Source organism: Eucyclogobius newberryi, unplaced genomic scaffold (genome assembly GCF_026437365.1).
Source record: "Eucyclogobius newberryi isolate DKJ021-1_F unplaced genomic scaffold, fEucNew1.0.hap1 SCAF_14, whole genome shotgun sequence".
In the NCBI taxonomy this organism is placed as follows: Eukaryota; Metazoa; Chordata; class Actinopteri; order Gobiiformes; family Gobiidae; genus Eucyclogobius; species Eucyclogobius newberryi.
This window is the reverse complement of record NW_027315768.1, coordinates 9,580,018-9,602,090: the sequence shown is the minus strand read 5'-3', so window position 1 is coordinate 9,602,090 and position 22,073 is coordinate 9,580,018. Positions and strand designations below refer to the sequence as shown.

Here is a 22,073-nt window from a genome sequence, read left to right as displayed (position 1 = left end):
CAGTCTACCTCCTGTCTGGAATATACCTGAGGTTCAAAGGGTCATTGTATACCCTGGGTATATTCTGGGCCAGGGTAATTCCTCCACACTGACCTGTCTGGTTAAATACTCAATAAATGAATACATTTATACTTCATGAGACCTAATTAACAAGACATGATACTGACAAATAGAAGGGTATATTATGGCCCAGACGGGGAATAGTCTGGCCTAGGCAACGTTACCACCCCGGTTATAGTTTGGCCTAGGACAGTTTACCCCTGGGTATACCCTGGTCTACACCAAACTATACCCGGGGTTATTCTGGGCAGGGGTGAATCAGGCCTGATGGTGTTTTTACAGCCCACATTCACATTACATTACATTAAAGTGTGAGGTAGGTCAGAATTTTCATGTAGAATGTGTTGCTTAACTCTCAATACTTTGTGTAATTGGACCACATGAAACAAAAACTGACAAAAAGCTAAACATAATTTATATTTCTTCATCCCTATTACTAGTGAAAGTGAGAGAAATGTCAATATGCAGTTTAAAAACCAACAATTACTTTCCAAATGATTATTTACATCTCTTTGATTTATTCCCTACTATTTTACCGGCAAATTGTGCAGTTGGCGTTACCCAAGCGTTAAGTGCGTTGTGTTGTAAGACTGTCTGCGTGTGGATGCGAGCGGGCACAGCTGGGTTTTATAGAGATATTTTGGGAGCAGAAGATGCTAAAAGCAGCAAGACATTTCAGCACAGGGAGGAACAGCGGTGTCGAGTGGACGATCTGTCATCCCGGGACAGCTGAGAAGGACATACATGCAGCAGGCACTAAAACCAGAATGAGCGCATTGAAGAACAGTGGCTCCAGTCAAAACTACCAGTGGCATAAATCAGCCGGTAGGAGAGCAATCAAAGAATACATGTTACGCTTTTTAATCTATGATACATATGGTTAATTATTTCATATTTTGGACAGTTTAAATCTCAATACATACAGTCGGCAACTAACAAAGCTCTTTGGGGAAAGCAATCCATTCATTTCAATGTAGAAGAGCTGCTCTATCACCCACTGTTCAAGCACTACAACACCAAGTACAGACTTAAGGAGATTATTGTACAAAATACAGACACAAAGAAGATGAATAGTTGTCTTCCAACCACCCAAATTTATAAGTATATCCAAGAATGGTCGCTGTGGGCTAAATGCTACCTAGCTTTATCTTAACAATCGGACAATCTTTTTACTTTTCTGGGGTAACGACACATCAATAAATGTCACTAAAACTCTATTATGACTCAAATTGAATTAAGGGTGCTTCAAATACACATGAGTTGCCAGGAAAAGTCAAGAAAGTGAGGAAAAAGTTGCATTTACCATTGACTAAATGGAAAGATGACATATAGCACGGCACCTATATTGATCTGTAACAATTTACTAAAAGAAATAAAATGCTACAGCTACAGGAAGCAATTGAATACATCAAAATTTGGACATAACCATAAACTAAATCTGGACTAGAATGGGACCAAAACGAGTCTATGTCAGGAAGCAACCGTGATCCAACCAGGACAGCTTTAAAATGTGGTTATTTGAATTGATCATTATAACATTAGTAAGTTATAACCTTGATAATCTTCACAAAACTATTTCCAGAAGCTAAATAAATAAAAGCATACATGTAAAAGAAATACAATGCACAAATAAACCTATAAAATATAAATAGTCTATGTTTTGGCATCTTTTTGAGTAATTTGCAGTGTTTAATAATCTTTTGTAACTGGTCTATGTTGACAGATGGTTCATGGAAAAGGCCAGTAACCATGAGTTCAGCTGGTGTTCAGTGAGATGAGGAGGCCTTGGAGACTTAATGGATGCACAAATCCTACTGTTGGCTTCAGAGCAACAAGTCAACAGTCCCAAATAGAAACAGCTCTCAACAACAAGCCGCAAGGACCTCCTCAAATCCCAGGGAATCAGCAGAGGAGGAGTCGGGCCTGGGCTGTGATAAAGGGTCAGGGTGTGCTGCAGGCTGTATCCACGGGCAACACACTTCAAAAATCATTATTTCCTTTACAAACGTACATAGCTTGAAACTGTAGCATGTTGGATTATTGTTTTAAAAAATGCAATACGATCACAACTTAGGATGGGAATTAGCTGTGGTACTGAGGGCACATCGTATCAGATATAGACACAGGACCTAGAAAGATCAAAATAAAATTGGATGAAGCACATATTCAACTGAGCACCACTGAGAAGAGAACCAGAACTTGATGATGTCTGTTGGTTCACGCAGCTTCTTGACTATTTACATCCCTGACCCTGTGGCTGCAGTGAGAGTTTTCACTTCTCTTCTTCATTCTGAATAAGATGCCGAGATAAACAAGACTGTTTGTTTGATTGCATTGGAATGAGGCCGAGGCTTGATTACGCGTGGCTTTGCTTGGGGAATCTCTGTTGCTTATAAGATTAGTTTACTGTATGTATTTTGGCCACAGTTAGAGAAATACGATCGAGGTGGTGAGTGTGTAGACCGAGGGGGTTCAAACTGAGACATTTTCAAAGATAAGACCCACAGACTCTTCTCGTTACACTGAGTCATTAGGTGTTTTCTCACTGCAGGAACCTTTTTCAGTTCTCAGTACTTTTTTAGATGCAGCTGCACAGAGGGACTGGGACTGGGACTTGGACCACACTTTAGGGACTTTTTAAGCTCCTGCTCAGGGCCAAGTACTTTCTAGTGAGACCAGCAGCCATTTTTGTTAAAACAAGTACATTTACAACATTATCTTCATTGGGAATATCTTTTTCTGACCAAAGCCGAGTGTCCACTGCACAGTTTTAGGTTGACGGTAGATTCAGCAAGAGAAGGACTCACTCTGCGACCCAGATTCTTTGATACAACTCTCAGCTCGTCAGTGATCGTATGATGGGCTTAAGTTTACGATTTTGAGCCCAAGACTTTTCCCACAATCAGAAATCTTTGGTTGCAGACCAAAATCGTGCAATGGACACCCGGCTTTAGAGAAACTTTTGATGCAAAGAAAAAGAAACTGAACACAAAAATACAGGAATGGTGACCAGCCTCGGATGGTGACCAGTTGTACGTTGCCTGTAAATGACTGATTACTGAGTAGTAACTGAAATCCAATTTCATAGTCTGAGCCTTTTGTGCCTCACTGTTTCATGTGCAGGGGACTGGGTGGTTCCTCTGACTGAATAGGGACTTGGGATAATAGGGAACTTCTTGGAACTGATATGTGTGAAAACGACTTTTCAGATTACAGTTAAATCAGCAGGTCTGAGGGCCAAATAAAATTGGTCTAATTGCCCCCAGGCCATAGTTTGGACACCCCTGGTCTAGACTCATGAGTCATAGTTAAGTTTTCTTCAGAAGGATTCAGACATTGACAGAAACAGTTGAAATAAATTAGAGTACTTAAAACTATCCCTGGTGACCGGTGAGCCTTATACTAGAACCCCTCATATGTAAAGCTGTATCAAAGCTGCATCAGTCGGTGACCAGCCTCGGATGGTGACGTGACCAGCCTCGGATGGTGACGAGCTGTACGTTGCGTGTATTGACTCAGCATTGGCAGACACAACAGCTGCTCCCCCTCCCCCAGGTGTCAACCAGGGCCTAATGCAGAGTCCTCAGATGTTTATCCTCTGACACCAATTGCTATAACATGTTTACTCAGCCTATGACTCCATATAATGTTCCACAGGTGACAGGACACTTCAAAATGACTTTTTTCTTGACAATCCAGACTTTAGCCAGAGAAAATCTCAAATAGTTATCATACTTCATGTACAGTGTGTTGTGTCTGTGCAGCTCCTGTAGGGGGCAGAGTGTGACACACAGCAGCAGCTGAGAAGGGGAAGGTTCCTTTGACTACAAGCTAAGGGTTTCTACAGCTTATCTCACACTGGCATCTCTCTCTCTTCTCTCCCTTCTTTTCTTTCTTTATCTCTTTCATCCTCTCTTTCTCTTTTTTTTTCTCAGAACAGAACGTACAAAATCACTTCGCTTATTTCGCTTTAGTTCAGAGTAGTGGCCGTGTATTGGGGAGAATGGTGTGTTGAGAATAAATATCACTCAAATACGTATACATCGCTTTATTGGACTTTCAGTGGGTAAAAGAGAAGGGAAAACAAATATAACATGGTTAAAACTCATAAAAGTGATTTTGAATATGTCTCCTTTAAAGTAACCATATGTAACTTTCTGGATGATTACAGAAAGTTAAAACCATTGTCCGAAAACATTCTCTATGAAGAGAGATAGTAAGTTAAATGCCATACTTTCAGATATCATAGCCGAAGGAACAACATTTCCATGGAGACAAGCAGGAAGCCCAGTGAGTCAGGTTTGTGGATACAAGCCAGCTTTTGGACGCTTTTATTTGTCTATTTTTTGGCTAAAAATGTGACATACTGGCGCTTTAAATATACAGTATGTCATGGTTTGCCCTCAGGGAGAGGTCCTTGGACCCCTGGTGTAACGCATACCTGGTGTATGTCTATCAGCAGGGCCAGGCAAACTATGCTCTTCTCAAATATTAAAAGTTGGCATGCTGCACTTCTCATTTAGCATCGCCATGGATACTCACATCCAGGGGAAAAGGGGTAGAGCCAGAGTTGGACTGCTGCTTTCCTCAGAGACGCAAACAGTGACTTTAGAGGAGAAAATGTCTCTCGCTCACTCTTCCTGAAAAATATTCACGTGGAACTGAAAGCAGCTGCACCCAGATTCAACATGGATTTATGGTCAGATTGGTTATTTTTGATTGACGTTGAAAACATTGATTCATTGATTGACATCAGATCATCATAATCTGTTCTTGGGACAAAATTTGAATTGGCTTGAATACGCATAGAGTGGGCAAATCTAATTGTGTTATGTGGATTGGGGGGTAAACTCGGGGTTGTGTGTGTGCCCTCAGGGGCCGACCTCTCTCGCCTTGAAGCAGCAGAGCTTCTGTCTCTGTGTCTATGGTAAAGTCTGGCGCAGAGAAGAGCTCATAGAACAGGTTAACTAAGCAAATGTTGTCTGAATATGTTCAGCGTCACTGTCTCTGCTTTGATGCTTTGACGCTTTGACGCTTTGACTTTGAAATAGAAAAGATTGTTTATTCACTGCGAGTCCGAACCAATCTTCCTTCTGACGTTAAATAATGCGTGATAGGCGTGTAGTGTCATTCCATTTGTCCAAATGCCCCAGTAAACGCGCATTTTCTATGAATTTTGTCTGAAAACTGCTTCAATGCGCGAGCGTCGAGCTGGTTAAAAAAAACAACAACTTAGAGCGTATTTTGGCATAGACAGATCTCTGCTCTGTGGCCAACAATTAAAAGTTTGAGAAGGACGAGAAGAACAGCAGACAGAGAGGGAACGTGCTCCTTTCCTGCTCTCTCAAGTGGACATAAAGCACTTGTATCTTGCTAAACTCATAACTTTCACAGATGGCTGTCGTTCCTCACCTCACACTGTGTCTTTTTGTCTGCAATCTGCAGATAAATATCTTATTTGAAGAATCTCACGTGTCCTTTTGGATCCGGGCGTGTGGCAGATGAAGCACCGCGCTCCTGTTTACTTTGGCCTTTAGATCCATAAAGTCTTCAAATACTCCAAATAAATATGTTTTCCATTGTAACGATCAATTGCCACAGTATTGTTTTCTGAAAGCACGAGTACGCTATGCTGGTAGTAATAACAGGGATAGAAAAAACAGTCGTGTGATGTATTTTGCCATTTACATTTTATTATATTATTATTCTCTAGTTGATTTGACATAATGTTTCCTTTTAAAAATGTATGAATTGCCCAGCCTAAAGTGAAGACCAAATACTGGAAATGTAATGATTGCTTAATTCTCATCAATATTATTTACTTCAATGCATTATGGCTAGTACTACTGCTAAAGCTAAATAACCATGTGAGAACAAATATGTCCCGCGCTCGATCCTCAACAAATTAGTAACTTTCACACATCAAACTACCTAAGACTGCTCACAGATGCAACCTACTGCTATAATTAAGCGATAAAGGCTTGTTAAATATGCATTAGATTGTCCGCCAGCACAATAGTGGAGAACTTCATCTCAGTTGTTGCACCGTGACACAAAATGGAGGCCATGCACTGTCCAGCCACATTGTCTGAGCCACATTCACACTTATTTTTAGATCAAATACTAACGTTTGCTTTATGAAACTGCGATTAAGTATAAATGTACTGCAGTCTGTTAAACTGTTGAACCTCGCTCAGCCTGATAAATATAAGCGCATTCAAATAAAGCTCAGGATGAAATCACACTGACAGCTGAGGAGTATTTATAGGATGGCTGGAGAGAGAAAGGCAGCCCCCTCTAGTGGACACTTTACATCACTGCAGGATTTGACTTTGCTGCGCTCCTGGTAACAAATATTGGTAATATGAAACAGCACAAACGATGTGGTTCTGTGGAATAATTTTTTTCAAAAATCAAACCATCCATCCATTTTAGAGAAGGATATAAATAATTCAAAATGGAGAAGTATGTGTTGTGTTATTCTTAATATATTGTATATTAATTCTTGACTTTGAGACCTTAACCTTAAGTTTTTCCAGTGTTATCCATCCCTAACACATTTTTAATATGTTAGGGCGCTTCCACAAATTGAAGAAGAAATGCTCGGTGGTGCACTGTCTCATTTTTCAGTTTCCAATTGAATATGAGGCAAATTTTCATCATGTACACCATCATTGACCTATACAGCCAGTTACTGGATGAATAATTGGCCACCTTTTCCACATTAGAGCCAAATAATGTGTTGTTTTCTAAGATTTGTTCCATTTAGCTTGTTATGTATGTTATTTCTGTAATTAATCACTGGAAACAGTGATATATTGTCTGTGTGATCATAATTAGTTCTAATTAAGGCATACTTTGACAAAGACCTTTCTGTGTGTTATTTGTCCCGTTGTCGATCTCACACAGGAGTTTGTTGTGATCCTGAGCTTCATGTGCGTCTCAGCGTGGCTCACTTCATGGTCAGATCCTGGTTTTCTTCCGCTCTCTGATTTAAAAAAAAGTATCTACGCACATACTTTTCAAATATGGAAAACTTCAGTTTTTGATTTAGGTATTTTTTGGTTGTGCTAAGTTTGGCATATTCGAAGAAAAAAGGTTAACTACAACTACTGCTGAGAATTTTGTATTATATTATTTTTTATTTACATTTTACCTTTAGTGAGTGTCTGCATAATGACGCATAATATTATGTTCTTGTATTATTATTAATACGGCGCGTTTCAACTCCTTAACGCTTTAACCGATTTCAACAAGTTATACCTCATTATGATCGCTTTCACAGTATTACGTGTGCTATTAGTTTTGACATTTGAACAACTTTTACTTTTTGCAGTATTTTCAAAAGTATTAGTACTTTTTCCCCATTGAAATGAATGGAGCATTAGAATTAGAATTCTTTAGACTTTATTCTTTAGGCTTTATTCTTTAGACTTTATCTTTAGACTTTATTCTTTAGGCTTTATTCTTTAGACTTAATTCTTTAGACTTTATTCTTTCTGCCACAACTCGGGTATTTTTGACCCCCTGAACATTTATACCGACGGGTCTAGGGATCCTGAGAGTGGGCGTACTGGCGCCGCTTATTTTGTGCCTGACCTGGGGCTGGCGGTCAAGAAGATGTTGACAGATCGCCTTTCTGTTTTCACGTCGGAACTCATAGCGATACGGTTGGCATTGGAATGGGCGGAATCTGCTTTGCAGTGTTGCGGTATTGTGGTGGCCTCTGACAGCCTTTCTGCATTGCAAAGCATTAAATCTGGGAAATCGGATTGCAGACAGGATGTGTTGAATGGCATCTTCTGTCTGATGCTCTCCCTGTCCAGGAAGGATGTGAGGATTTCCTTCATTTGGGTCCCTGCGCATGTGGGGGTGGATGGTAACGAAATGGCTGATGCACTGGCTAAACGTTCCCTTAGGCGGCCATCAATTGATGTGGCGGTTGAGTTAAGCAAATCTGAAATCAAGCCCGTTATCAAGAATCATGTGGTCGGCCTTTGGCAGGAATTTTGGAGCCACTGTGTTACTGGACGGCATCTCTATCACATACAGGGTAGTGTGGGTCCTTGCGGGTCTATGGGCAGGAACGCGTGGGAGGAAAGGGCCTTCGCCCGCATGAGGATTGGCCATACTGGACTCAATTGGTCACTGAGTAGGATAGGCAAACACCCGACCGGTCTGTGTGGTCACTGTCGGGTGCCAGAGACTGTCGAGCATGTGCTGATTTGCTGTGAGGCTTATGATAGAGAAAGGGCCGGGTTGGCCTTGTGGTTTCGGAATAATGGGCGGGAGTTCAATCTGCGGAACGTTCTGGCGATCCAGTCACAGGGTTTGTGTCAGGCTGTGGTTGCTTACTTATGTAGCACAGGGCTGGGTAAACGTTTATAGAGGTGGGGGATGTTGGAGACTGAGCCGAGGATGAGGAGCAAGAGGATGTTCTAACGCGCTTTGACTCCATGGGCCTAGAAACGCCAAAGTGATGGAAGAAGGACTTCTAAAGCATAAAACGACAAAGACGTCCCATGACCTCATGGGCTTTGTAAAACAACAAAGACGTCCCATGACCTCATGGGCTTTGTACTTCCAAAGCACCGAACGTCAAAGAGGGAGAGGAAGATGAAGAAGAGTCTCCCTGGAATAAAGCCGGTTGGTCTCTGAAACAACAACTATTCTAGTCACAAAGACATATCATGACCTCATGGGCTTTGTAACGCCAAAGCAATGGAAGGAGTACTTTTACGGACTACGACAGAGTCTGAGGATTGGAACTTCTATAGGATACAATGATGTTGTTGTTGTTGTTGTTGTTGTTGTTGTTTTATGGCGGTTGGCATTCGAGTGTTGCATTACCGCCAGACTTTATTCCTCAGACGTTTCGTAGACAAAGGCATCTCATGACCTCTTGGGCTTTGTCAAAGCACTGGAAGTCAAAGCACTGGAAGAAGAACTTTTAGGACTACGACAAAGTCTGGGGAATAAAGTCTGGAAGTGTGACGACGGAGCAAAACTCAAGTGCTGTAACTGTGGGGGAGAGCATAGCTCTGCCTACGGGGGATGCGTGTTCAGCAAGAGGGCTGCGGAGGTGCAAAAAGTTAGAGCCTCTCAAGGCATATCCTACGCGGATGCGGTCAAGAAGGTGTCTGGTAGTCAGGTGACGGTGGATGCAGTGGGGGCTGCCAGTGCTGCTGGTGTCCTAGGCGACAGGGGAGGGGGCAGCGTTGCCCGCAGCCAGGGGGAGGTCCCCACTGGGATGCCCGTGAGTGTGGCTTCCAAGGGCAGAGGCCCTGTGGGTGCGGAGGATGTACTGGTTGTGAAGAGGAAAGATTTCTTCCTCTTTATAGTGGAAGTGATTAACTGTACTGGGCAAACCAAGAAGAGATCCGAAAAGACTAAGATCATCGCTAAGGCTGCAGGGAAGTACTTTGGAGCTGGGGGCCCCGAGTGGACGGAGATAGAGGATGCGCTGCGGGAGGGCGCCCTGCCCCATTCTGGCAGTGGGAGTGGGGGGGCTCCCGATGCGCCGTCAGGTTCCGGGGGCTCATAATGGCGGTGGTTGTCTTGCAATGGAATGCGCGTAGTCTTCGTGCTAATGGCCAGGAATTTAAGCATTTTGTCTCTACCTTGTTGAACAAGCCTCACGTTATGTGCGTGCAGGAGACTTGGTTACGACCTAGGTGGGGTTTTGGGATACAAGGGTATGTGTGTGTTAGGAATGATAGGGAGCAGGGTAGAGGCGGAGGTGTGGCTGTGTTTGTCCGAGATGACCTAAATTACGTTGTTGTCAGTGTGAGTAAAGCGCCGGAGGCCCTGGCGGTGAGGGTCTGGCTGGGTGGTGAAGCTGTTACTGTGGTTAACCTTTATAATCCGTGTGGTGAGTTAACGCTAGAGTCCTTACATAGTATCGGTAAGGATGTTCGGGGAAAGGCCGTGTGGTGTGGGGATTTTAATGCGCATAGCGCTTTGTGGGGCGGTAGTGGTACCGATAGGTATGGGCAGGTGGTAGAGGGTTTTATCAATCAAAGGGAGTTGGTTTGTCTGAATGATGGGGGTGGGACCCGCTATGATATGGGGACCGGTGCGGAAAGTGCAATAGATCTTACACTTGTGTCCAAGGAGTTAGCTGGTGTTCGTAGTTGGGAGGTTCTTGGTAATCTTTCTTTTGGTAGCGATCACTATCTAGTCCGCACCGTGATTGGCTTTGGGAGCTGTGTGGTCAGGGGGACGAGGATCCAGAGGTGGCAGTTGGCAAGGGCGAACTGGGGGGCTTTCCTGAGGAAAGCTGATGATGGTTCTAGGGTTCTGCAGGAAGGAGGATTGACTCAGGTGGATGATCTCAATAGTGCAATTGTCTCGCTCATCACGCAGTCAGCGGTAGGCACGATTCCTAAGAGTGGTGGTAGTGGACATAGGAAGCGGGTGCCGTGGTGGACTGAAGCATGTGGTCATGCTGTTAGGGCGAGAAATGCGGCGTTTCGCCGGCTAAGGGTTGCCCACACTGAGGGTGCCCTCATTGACTACAAGAGGGCCCGCGCTGTTGTGCGGAAAACTGTGAGAACGGCCAAGAGTGCCTATTGGAGGCGGTATTGTTCCAAAATTGGGAGAGAAACGCGTCTCGGGGATGTTTGGGGGATGATTAAGCGGATGCATGGGGTTGAGCGCCGTCATGGGACCCCGGTCCTAATACTGAATGGTGTTGAAGCAGTCAGCGACGTTGACAAAGCTGAACTGTTGGCCAGCACCTTTGTGTCGGTGCACAGCTCTGACAATCTCTCACCTGCGGAAAGGCACTACAGGGAGAGTACTTTGGCCCAGAATTCTGAGCTGATTGGGCACCAGCCTTCGACTCAAGATGACCTTGACCTTCCGTTTAGTTTGTTTGAGCTAAGGAGAGCACTTTCTAAGGCGAAACAGACAGCCCCGGGTAAAGATGAGGTGTGCTATGACATGCTCTCTCATTTGACTGATGACACGCTTGGGCTAGTCCTGGGTCTTTTCAACCGTGTTTGGGATTCAGGTTGTGTTCCATCTGCGTGGAAACAGTCTACGGTGGTGCCGGTTCTGAAGCCGGGTAGGCCAGCGTCTGACCCTTCAAGTTATAGGCCGATTGCCTTGACGTCGCAGCTCGGGAAAACGATGGAGCGCATGGTTACCGAGCGGTTGGATTACTTCTTGGAGAGTCAGGGTTTGCTTCCCGCGCACCAGAGTGGTTTCCGTAGGGGCAGGAACACCATGGATTCCGTGTTGTGTTTGGAATCTGATATCCAGCTGGCCAGGGCTCAGAAAGAAAAGGTTATTGCGGTGCTCTTTGATGTGGAGAAGGCGTACGATATGGTTTGGAAGGATGGGCTCCTCATTAAGCTGCGGAAGTGTGGTGTGAAGGGTAAACTGTTTAACTGGGTCCGGAGCTTTCTGTCTGGCCGGCGTATCCAAACCAGAGTGGGCGCTGCTTACTCTGGGGTCTATGGGGTGGAGAATGGGATCCCGCAGGGGAGTGTGTGTAGCCCTATCTTGTTCAATGTTATGATTAAGGACATCTTTGACGACGTGGATGGGTCTGTTGGGAGGAGCCTTTATGCTGACGATGGCGCTCTATGGGTGAGAGGGAGGAATCTCCGGTTTTACGAGGCGAAACTGCAAAGGGCAATACAGCAGGTGGAGCAGTGGACCCTGAAGTGGGGGTTTAAACTGTCCGTACGGAAGTCTCAAGTGATCTGTTTCTTCAATGGACATAGGGACGTCTCCCTTCGACTGCATGGGCAGGTGCTCGAACAGGTCAGGGAGGTGAGGTTCTTGGGGGTCACCTTTGACGAGAGGCTTAGTTGGCGTCGGCACATTGATGAGGTCAGTGGTAAATGCAAAAGGGTGAATAACTTGCTTCGTTGTCTATCCGGCCAGGACTGGGGGGCCAGCAGAAGGTCGCTCCTGGGTATTTATCGGGCCGTCATGAGGGCGGCTATTGATTATGGCTGTATAGCCTACATGTCTGCGGCTGAGACTAACTTAAAGAAGCTTGATGTGGAGCAAGCCCAGGCCTTGCGCATCTGCTGTAGGGCTTTTAGGACCTCCCCTGTCTCGGCGCTGCAGGTTGAGTTGGGGGAATTGCCGTTACGGCTCCGGAGGCTAGAACTTCTGTTGGCTTACTGGGTGAATGTGCAAGGTCATACGAGCTCTCACCCGGTGAGGGACTTTCTCAGGGTTGATGGGGGGCAGAGTGAGGCTGGCGGTATGATTTTCAGCCAGGTAGGAAATGCGAAGGCGCGGCTTGCGGGGGTTGGTGATCTGCGTGTGAGCCCGTCGGTGGCTTTGTCTGCTATAGCTCCGTGGAAGTTTGTCCCGGCTCCTGTTGATGTTAGCTTGCATGGCAAGCTTAGAGGAGTCGCTGGGAGGGCACCGCAGTTTGCCGTTCAAGCGCTCATCGATAAGCACTCAGGTGATGTGTTTATTTATACCGACGGGTCTAGGGATCCTGAGAGTGGGCGTACTGGCGCCGCTTATTTTGTGCCTGACCTGGGGCTAGCGGTCAAGAAGAGGTTGACAGATCGCCTTTCTGTTTTCACGTCGGAACTTATAGCGATACGGTTGGCGTTGGAATGGGCGGAATCTGCTTTGCAGTGCTGCGGCATTGTGGTGGCCTCTGACAGCCTTTCTGCATTGCAAAGCATTAAATCTGGGAAATCGGATTGCAGACAGGATGTGTTGAATGGCATCTTCTGTCTGATGCTCTCCCTGTCCAGGAAGGATGTGAGGGTTTCCTTCATTTGGGTCCCTGCGCATGTGGGGGTGGATGGTAACGAAATGGCTGATGCACTGGCTAAACGTTCCCTTCGGCGGCCATCAATTGATGTGGCGGTTGAGTTAAGCAAATCTGAAATCAAGCCTGTTATCAAGAGTCATGTGGTCGGCCTTTGGCAGGAATTTTGGAGCCACTGTGTTACTGGACGGCATCTCTATCACATACAGGGTAGTGTGGGTCCTTGCGGGTCTATGGGCAGGAACGCGTGGGAGGAAAGGGCCTTCGCCCGCATGAGGATTGGCCATACTGGACTCAATTGGTCACTGAGTAGGATAGGCAAACATCCGACCGGTCTGTGTGGTCACTGTCGGGTGCCAGAGACTGTCGAGCATGTGCTGATTTGCTGTGAGGCTTATGATAGGGAAAGGGCCGGGTTGGCCTTGTGGTTTCGGAATAATGGGCGGGAGTTCAATCTGCGGAACGTTCTGGCGATCCAGTCACAGGGTTTGTGTCAGGCTGTGGTTGCTTACTTATGTAGCACAGGGCTGGGTAAACGTTTATAGAGGTGGGGGGTGTTGGAGACTGAGCCGAGGATGAGGAGCAAGAGGATGTTCTAACGCGCTTGGACTTCATGGGCCTAGAAACGCCAAAGTGATGGAAGAAGGACTTCTAAAGGATAAAACGACAAAGACGTCCCATGACCTCATGGGCTTTGTAAAATAACAAAGACGTCCCATGATCTCATGGGCTTTGTACTTCCAAAGCACCGAACGTCAAAGAGGGCGAGGAAGGTGAAGAAGAGTCTCCCTGGAATAAAGCCGGTTGGTCTCTGACACAACAACTATTCTAGTCACAAAAACACATCATGACCTCATGGGCTTTGTAACGCCAAAGCGATGGGAGGAGTACTTTTACGGACTACGACAGAGTCTGAGGACTACGAAACGTCTGAGGAATAAAGTCTGGCGGTAATGCAACACTCGGATGCCAACCGCCATAAAACAACAACAACAACAACAACAAGGTGCGGACTAAAACAGAGTCTGAGGACTACGACAAAGTCTGAGGAATAAAGTCTGGCGGTAATGCAACACTTGGATGCCAACCGCCATAAAACAACAACAACAACAACAACAACAACAACAAGGTCACAAAGACGTATCATGACCTCATGGGCTTTGTAACACCAAAGCAATGGAAGGAGTACTTTTACGGACTACGACAGAGTCTGAGGACTACGACAAAGTCTGAGGAATAAAGTCTGGCGGTAATGCAACACTTGGATGCCAACCGCCATAAAACAACAACAACAACAACAACAACCAGAGCAATGGAGGGAGTACTTTTGCGGACTGCGACGGAGTCTGGGGACTGCGAAGCGTCTGGGGAGTGGGGTCTGGCGGTGGTGCGGCACTCGGATGCCAACCGCCATGGAGCAGCAACAACAACAACAACAACAACTCGGATGCCAACCGCCATAAAACAACAACAACAACAACAACAAGGTCTGAGGAATAAAGTCTGGCGGTGGTGCAACACTTGGATGCCAGCCGCCATGGAACAACAACAACAACAACAACAACAACAAGGTCTACGAAACGTCTGAGGAATAAAGTCTGGCGGTAATGCAACACTCGGATGCCAACCGCCATAAAACAACAACAACAACAACAACAAGTCTGGCGGTAATGCGACACTCGGGCTGTCGACTGCCATAAAACAATAACAACAGCAACAACAGTCTAAGGAATAAAGTCTGGCGGTAATGCAACACTCGGATGCCAACCGCCATAAAACAACAACAACAACAACAATGAAAAGTCACGGGTCACCGAGGCTCTCTCTCTTTCTCCCTGCTTAGGTCTGCGTTCAGCACAATCTTGCAATTTGTCAGGACAAACTACTATTTGAATCGCAAACTCCACAATCATCAACGGTGAATTACTGAGCTTCGTTTGGTATGCCCCAAAACGCAGCAGAAAACATACACGGGTGGGAAGGGGGTCATGCGGGAAGGCGAGAGCCATCATCGCCGCTAGCGCCGCTTTTAATGTAATTTGTTGTCAATTAAATCTGACTTTTTATCTTAAGTAGTACCACCAGTACTACTTACACACATGTAGTACCACCAGTACTACTTACACACATGTAGTACTCTTACACACATGTTGTACTTTTACGCAAGAACGCAGACACTCACAATGGCTTCAGCCATTGCATATTATTTAGTTCAATATTTTAGCTTTTTTGAACATTTTTTTTTCTTCTCCATTTTGGGTTTATTCTGTATTTTTCCACAGTGAAAGAGTAGTAGTATGTTTAATCCAGATGCCTTGGCAATGGAGTAAAGTGTCTCACCCAGGGACATAACGGCAGTATTTTATCAGTGGACAAACAGAAAACTGGTGTGTTTTTAGACTGCTGTGTGGACCGATGACCGTGGATCTCCAATAGGCGGCCTGCGGGCCAAATCTAGACCGCAAACATCTATGATCTGGCCTACAGTGGTCTGATAGCGCTCTCTAGACACCACATGGCATAAAAAAAATGGCAAGCAGAGTTTCATCTAATAACAAGGCAGGTACATTTCTTGCTTGCAGTCATAGTTGATCATAATGAGTTTGTTGTACAGCACCACACCAGTACTTCCAGTTGACGTGAATGTTTGTAAATCCACTTCTGCCTTAATTCTATCTCTATGGAGAGTTCTTGGAAAGACCTCGCAGGCGGCCCGGCTGTACACGCTATGATCTTCTCTCATATTGCATCCTCTCCCTCCGACACAAGAAAATGTGTTCACTTTATAACCCAGCAATCAAAATGGATAGAAAACCTATCTGCTTTCATCATCCTTAATAATTATAACGTGTTAAGTTTTCAGTAACTTGTGTTTTCTTTGTATGAATAACTTGGCCCCTGACCAGCAGCAGTGACCAGAGGCTCCTCAAACCAAAACTGTAGAATCCCACAGCGTAAGACGTCTTTTGGACGATCAGCCTTCTCCTATAAGAGCTGTAAACAGTGGAATTCATTACCAAATGAAATGAAAATGTCACCTCCAGACTTAAGTGCTGACTGAAACAAAATGTCCCCACTATGTAAGTGCTTAAGTGAAAGTGTGAGTGAGGGTGAAAGAATGACCTGTGTAGATGTGTACATTTGCCACTGATGTATTTATAAGATGAAAATGTATTTTAATATCTTTTATATCCGTATAAAGTGTAGAAAAGCCCAACCAGGGACAGGAGTTGAACATTTGCACCAGCTATAAACTTTGTAGGCATCGCATCGGCTACGAGCTTTATTCTGTAACTATGTAAGACTACATTGTCCCTGCCAAATAAATGAATAAAACGACGAGTCACTTGTAGATAATCAGAAACGTGGGGCTGTATCGCTGCGCATCACTGTGCACGTGATCGCAGAGCAAGACTCAAAATTGGTTTCTGAAATGTTTGCTTTAATGGACTTTGTAAATCCACATGCTGTTTGAATGAGTTTATTATTCTCAAGTATTGAATGGAAAGTGAAAAAAACAACAACAACACATTTAGATAACATTTGGCGGTTGTCTGTCCCACCGAACAAAACTGTGCGTCTTCACTAAAACAACCCAAATGATTTTGACCACTGTTGTCTATGTCTACATGCAGCTAGAAGCGAATAGGTGTGAGCAGGTTCTGAGAGACGTTCAGGGACGTCTAGTGATCAAGCATTGGCATCCAAACTTTGCAGCTAGAATGGGCAACAACAACAAAAATCTAGCATCATGCATAACCAGTACCTTAACCTTGTGTCTCAAATGCTAATGCTAGCCATAGCCAAACTTAAAGTGCCCATGATAGTTTTACGCCAATCAAGTAGGTATTTGTGGAGAAAACTTTGAAAAATCTGTAGAAAATGACAGGAAGTGACATCACGCTAGGGATACTTATTCCAGTCAAAGTTGATGCAGAATTTACATAAAGAAACTACTTTTTTGACCCTATAAACATCAATTCAACAAAATAAAGTCGCTCTCATATATTTTGATTTGTCAAATGAAAATAAATTGTGACATTAGATGTGTTTTGGTCCAGTGTTTGCTGGGTAATTTCCTAGTGTGACGTCATCAATTACAAACAGGAAGTGAAATTATATACATGTTTATATATTTTTTTGCAAATATTAATCTCAACTGCATTTTAGTTCAATGAGTCGTCCAACCTGTCATAAGCACTTAGACATAATCAGGCTTTAAGCGTACAGGTTATGTCACGGTGGGCCCTTAGGGGGTTGCCATGGGAGACCCCTGGTGCAGTGCATACCTGGTGAATGTCTTTTAGCAGGGCCTGGCTCTTCATCTCTCTGAGCAGAGCCTCCTCACTCCGAGCAGTCTCACTGAGCCACGACACACACCGAGCGTCCACAGACCGGAGACGGGATCGGAACTGCTCCACTCGGAATCCTGACACACTCTGGAGAGACGACAGCGGAAATAAATACACTTATTCAGCTGAGGAGGGGGATATCTTGGAAGAATCTGAAGCGCGTACACAGTTTCTGATGCCCTCGCAGATATCCTTGTTCAGATTTGAGGCTCGGTTGAACAGGTTGCCGATCTGCTCCTTCTGCTCTTTTAGAAGACTCAGCTTCTCTTCAGCACAGCCAGTCTGACCTGACGCTGTGGGTTCAGACTCCAGCACTTCCTCCAACTGAAAGCAAACAACAAAGCAGAAATGATAAATACATATACATACAAGTGTGGGTAGTTTTTCTCAAATGTAACAATAAAGTTGCATTTATATGTGTTTTAATTGAATAACCGGTGAACATGTTCCGATAGAAATAAATTGAATTCATTAAGACGGCAAAATACTTTATTCCAGGTACATAAAGTGCCTATGACAGGTTGGATGACTCACTGAACTAAAATGCAGTTAAAATAAATATATTTAGAATTTTAGAATTTTGCAAATAAATTATAAACATTTTTATCACTGAATAGCCCATTTTTCAGGTTTATAATTTCACTTCCTGTTTGTAATTGATGATATCGCACTAGGAAGCTGTAGGTGTTACGTTAGCATACGTACACCTATTCACCATGTTCTCTAATCTGTTATTATTTTAAATTGCATTTCAAGATGAAATGTCTGTTCTTGGTCTTGGATTTTATCAAATACATTTCCCCCCAAAAATTTAACATATAAGTCGCACAACTTATCTGCTTCAGTGTATAACCAGAATTGTTTCTTCCCCCATTTGTTTACTTTTTTCTAAGCCCTTACTGTAGACCTTTGGTGGTAACGCGATCGGACCTGCTTGTTGATGAGGTGGAGGCTGCTGCTGAGCTCTAGGATGGACTCGCTCTCCTCGATCTTCTGCTTCAGGCGCAGGTGCAGGTCCAGCAGAGCCGACACGTCCTCTTCAGTCACCTGCTCGCGTATCCTCACCCCGTGTTTCTGCCGGAGTCGTCTCACGGTTTCGAAGTTTTCCGTGAGGAAGTTAGCCTCAGTGTCCAGTTGCTGGAAAACAGAAACTTTTGAAGGTGTGTTTGAAAAACTGTGCAGCATTAGACTTACACAATCAGACTTCGCGCTGCATCAATGTTATCTGTCCTTTTCCTCTGTATCTACCTCCGTTGCAACAATGAAATTTCCCCATGTGTGGACAATATAGGAATATCTTATCTTACCTTTCTATTACATTGTATTGATGAACAAATGCAAAGAAATCCAATCAGGCCACACACAAAAGGTGACATATGGGCATCTTATAGCTTAAAAGCTGGGGTTTATCACTTCAAACAGTGAAAGAAAGAAGTAGGTATTTATAGCTAACTCATCCCTAGCTCTGACAAACCATTTGGCACAGATAGTATCCAAACACATTTATTTTTGGGCCACTATCTAATGGCCACCGGGGGGGCAATCCAGCAGGAAGTGCATGAGTTTGACACACTGTAGAAGAAGACGTCAGTCCATCTTCTTTCCCTTATCTGGGGCCGGGTCGCGGGGGCAGCAGTCTTAGCAGGGATTTCCAGACTTCCCTCTCCCCAGACACTTCCTCCAACTCCTCCGGTGAGATCCAGAGGTGTTCCCAGGCCAGCCGAGAGACATAGTTCTCCAGCGTGGGACATGCCCGAAACACCTCCCCAGAGAGGCGCCCAGGAGGCATCCGGAACAGATGCCCGAGCCACCTCAGCTGGCTCCTCTCGACGTGGGGGAGCAGCGGCTCTACTCCGAGCTCCTCCGGTGTGACTGAACTCCTCACCCTATCTCTAAGGGAGCGCCCAGCCACACGGCGGAGGAAACTCATTTAGACCGCTTGTAATCATAGGTGAGGGTAGGAACGTAGATTGACCGGTAAATCGAGAGCTTTGTCTTTAGACTCAGCTCCAATCTCACGCTACATCCTTCCATCACTTGTGAACAAGACCCCAAGATACTTGAACTCCTCCACTTGGACAAGGACTCCCCACCCACCTAGAGGGCAAGCCACCTTTTTTCTGGTTGAGAACCATGGCCTCGGATTTGGAGATGCTGATTCTCATCCCAGCTGCTTCACACTCGGCTGCAAAGCGTCCCAGTGCATGTTGCAGGTCCGGGTTTGATGGAGCCATCAGGACAACATCGTCTGCAAACAGCAGAGATGGAATCCTGTGGTCCCCAAACCGGACACCCTCCGACCCCTGACTGCGTCTAGAAATTCTGTCCATAAAAAACATGAACAGAACCGGTGACAAAGGGGAGCCCTGAGGAGTCCAAAATGCACTGGGAACAGGTCTGACTTACTGCCGGCAATGCAAACACGGCTCCTGCTCTGGTCATATAAATCAAATTTACCTAATTTGTTTATCGTAAAAAAAATAAAAAAAATCATCCATATAGTAGTTTACACTTCATACTTTGCGACTACTACAATGACTTAGTAGTTCTGCTCACTAGTACTACTCATACTTCATAGACTTTGCTGGTCAGTACTCACGGTGAAATGCGGTCTGGCCTGTGTGAACTGCTGTGTGAGTCTGGAGGTGTGCGGTTCTGAGCCCAGGTCTATGACAGTGCAGGAGTCCAGCAGCTCCGACACACTCTGCAGGTCTGCCACCGTCTGAAAACACAAACTCACACTCACTAAAACTCTACATACTCACATTTTATTTTAGACTTAGGGTTAGAGTTAGTTGATGTTTCGATTGCACTTATGACATCACCATTGCACCATTTTACATTACAGAGAATATACAGTTTATGATTTATGTTTAAGGTTGTACATGGTTTGTCAGAACGTGTAATCAGTCTCAGGAGAAGTGCATTCAGCCAGTGTTTTCTTTTTCTTTTCTAAATTTTAGTGCAGTTTATATATTTAATGAGATATGCATTAACCTCAACAGGAAAGTTGGATTGTATCATGTTGCAGCTGAAGTGCCAATTTCCACCTGTTGTTCCTGGGCAGGCTGATGTTATAGTAAATGTGTTTTTATGTATTTGTTAATTTTATTGAATGTTTTATTTGTGTTTTATTTGGATATCCTTTGTTTGTCATTTATTATGTGTTGTGTTTTAACAGGGAACTCATGAAAAAAAAATAACTTTTGTCGTTGGGATGAAAAACAAACAAACAATAAAAACAATGAATAAATACAAGTAAAATAAACACAAAAAAACACACATTCAAGAAAAAATGTACTATAATGACATCTAGTTCTTGCAAGAGCATAAAAATAATCTTTCACATTCATCAAATCATTCACTCTTCTATAGAACATCACACCAGAGCACCTGCACGCCCCAGCACGCACCTGCACGCACCAGCACGCACCAGCACGCACCTGCACGCACCAGCACGCACCTGCACGCCCCTGCACGCCCCTGCACGCACCAGCACGCCCCAGCACGCACCAGCACGCACCTGCACGCTCCAGCACGCCCCAGCACGCCCCAGCACGCACCAGCACGCACCTGCACGCTCCAGCACGCCCCAGCACGCCCCAGCACGCACCAGCACGCACCTGCACGCACCGGCACGCTCCGGCACGCACCGGCACGCTCCAGCACGCTCCAGCACGCACCAGCACGCCCCAGCACGCCCCAGCACGCCCCTGCACGCACCAGCACGCCCCAGCACGCACCTGCACGCACCAGCACGCTCCAGCACGCTCCAGCACGCCCCAGCACGCCCCTGCACGCACCAGCACGCCCCAGCACGCACCTGCACGCACCAGCACGCTCCAGCACGCACCAGCACGCCCCTGCACGCACCAGCACGCCCCAGCACGCACCTGCACGCACCAGCACGCTCCAGCACGCCCCAGCACGCACCAGCACGCACCTGCACGCCCCTGCACGCCCCTGCACGCACCAGCACGCCCCAGCACGCACCAGCACGCACCTGCACGCTCCAGCACGCCCCAGCACGCCCCAGCACGCACCAGCACGCACCTGCACGCTCCAGCACGCCCCAGCACGCCCCAGCACGCACCAGCACGCACCTGCACGCACCGGCACGCTCCGGCACGCACCGGCACGCTCCAGCACGCTCCAGCACGCACCAGCACGCCCCAGCACGCCCCAGCACGCCCCTGCACGCACCAGCACGCCCCAGCACGCACCTGCACGCACCAGCACGCTCCAGCACGCCCCAGCACGCCCCTGCACGCACCAGCACGCCCCAGCACGCACCTGCACGCACCAGCACGCTCCAGCACGCACCAGCACGCCCCTGCACGCACCAGCACGCCCCAGCACGCACCTGCACGCACCAGCACGCTCCAGCACGCCCCAGCACGCCCCTGCACGCACCAGCACGCCCCAGCACGCACCTGCACGCACCAGCACGCTCCAGCACGCACCAGCACGCACCAGCACGCACCTGCACGCACCAGCACGCACCAGCACGCACCTGCATGCACCAGCACGCACCTGCACGCACCTGCACGCACCAGCATGCACAGTTTAGGCCACATCAAAAGTGACAGTTTTTCCAACCAGACAAAAACATTCTTTGCCTTATCCTCACTGCTTTTCTGTTTTTGCCTGTTTTCTAGTCAGTGATGTCCAACTTTTTCCAGTGACTTTAATGTTTAGAAATGTACACTGTCCCTGTCAAATAACCAAATACATAAGAACTTGGCTCTGTTGGTTTTGTAAAAGCTATGCTACGTTTTTACAGATTTTTTTTATTGTCACCATTATATTTTTGAAGTGAGACAATAAATCAGGTTGTGTTGTTGTCACAATTTTAGTTCAAAGTTAGGAGTTTGAAGCCTTTATGCCTGTCAGACCATTCACACTGATCC

At 45.9% G+C, this 22,073-nt stretch overlaps 1 protein-coding gene across 1 annotated transcript in view; it reads right to left on the bottom strand.

Moving 5' to 3' along the window:
• Positions 1-22,073, bottom strand: part of ccdc141 (coiled-coil domain containing 141) — a 69,687-nt gene that overhangs the window by 15,173 nt on the left and 32,441 nt on the right. The window contains exons 13-16 of the mRNA XM_072444286.1: positions 19,763-19,885; positions 18,094-18,300; positions 17,329-17,487; positions 17,101-17,250 (exon numbers count right to left, since the gene is read on the bottom strand). Of these exons, the coding sequence (XP_072300387.1) occupies positions 17,101-17,250; positions 17,329-17,487; positions 18,094-18,300; positions 19,763-19,885 (639 nt within the window). The remainder of the gene's footprint in view (positions 1-17,100; positions 17,251-17,328; positions 17,488-18,093; positions 18,301-19,762; positions 19,886-22,073) is intronic.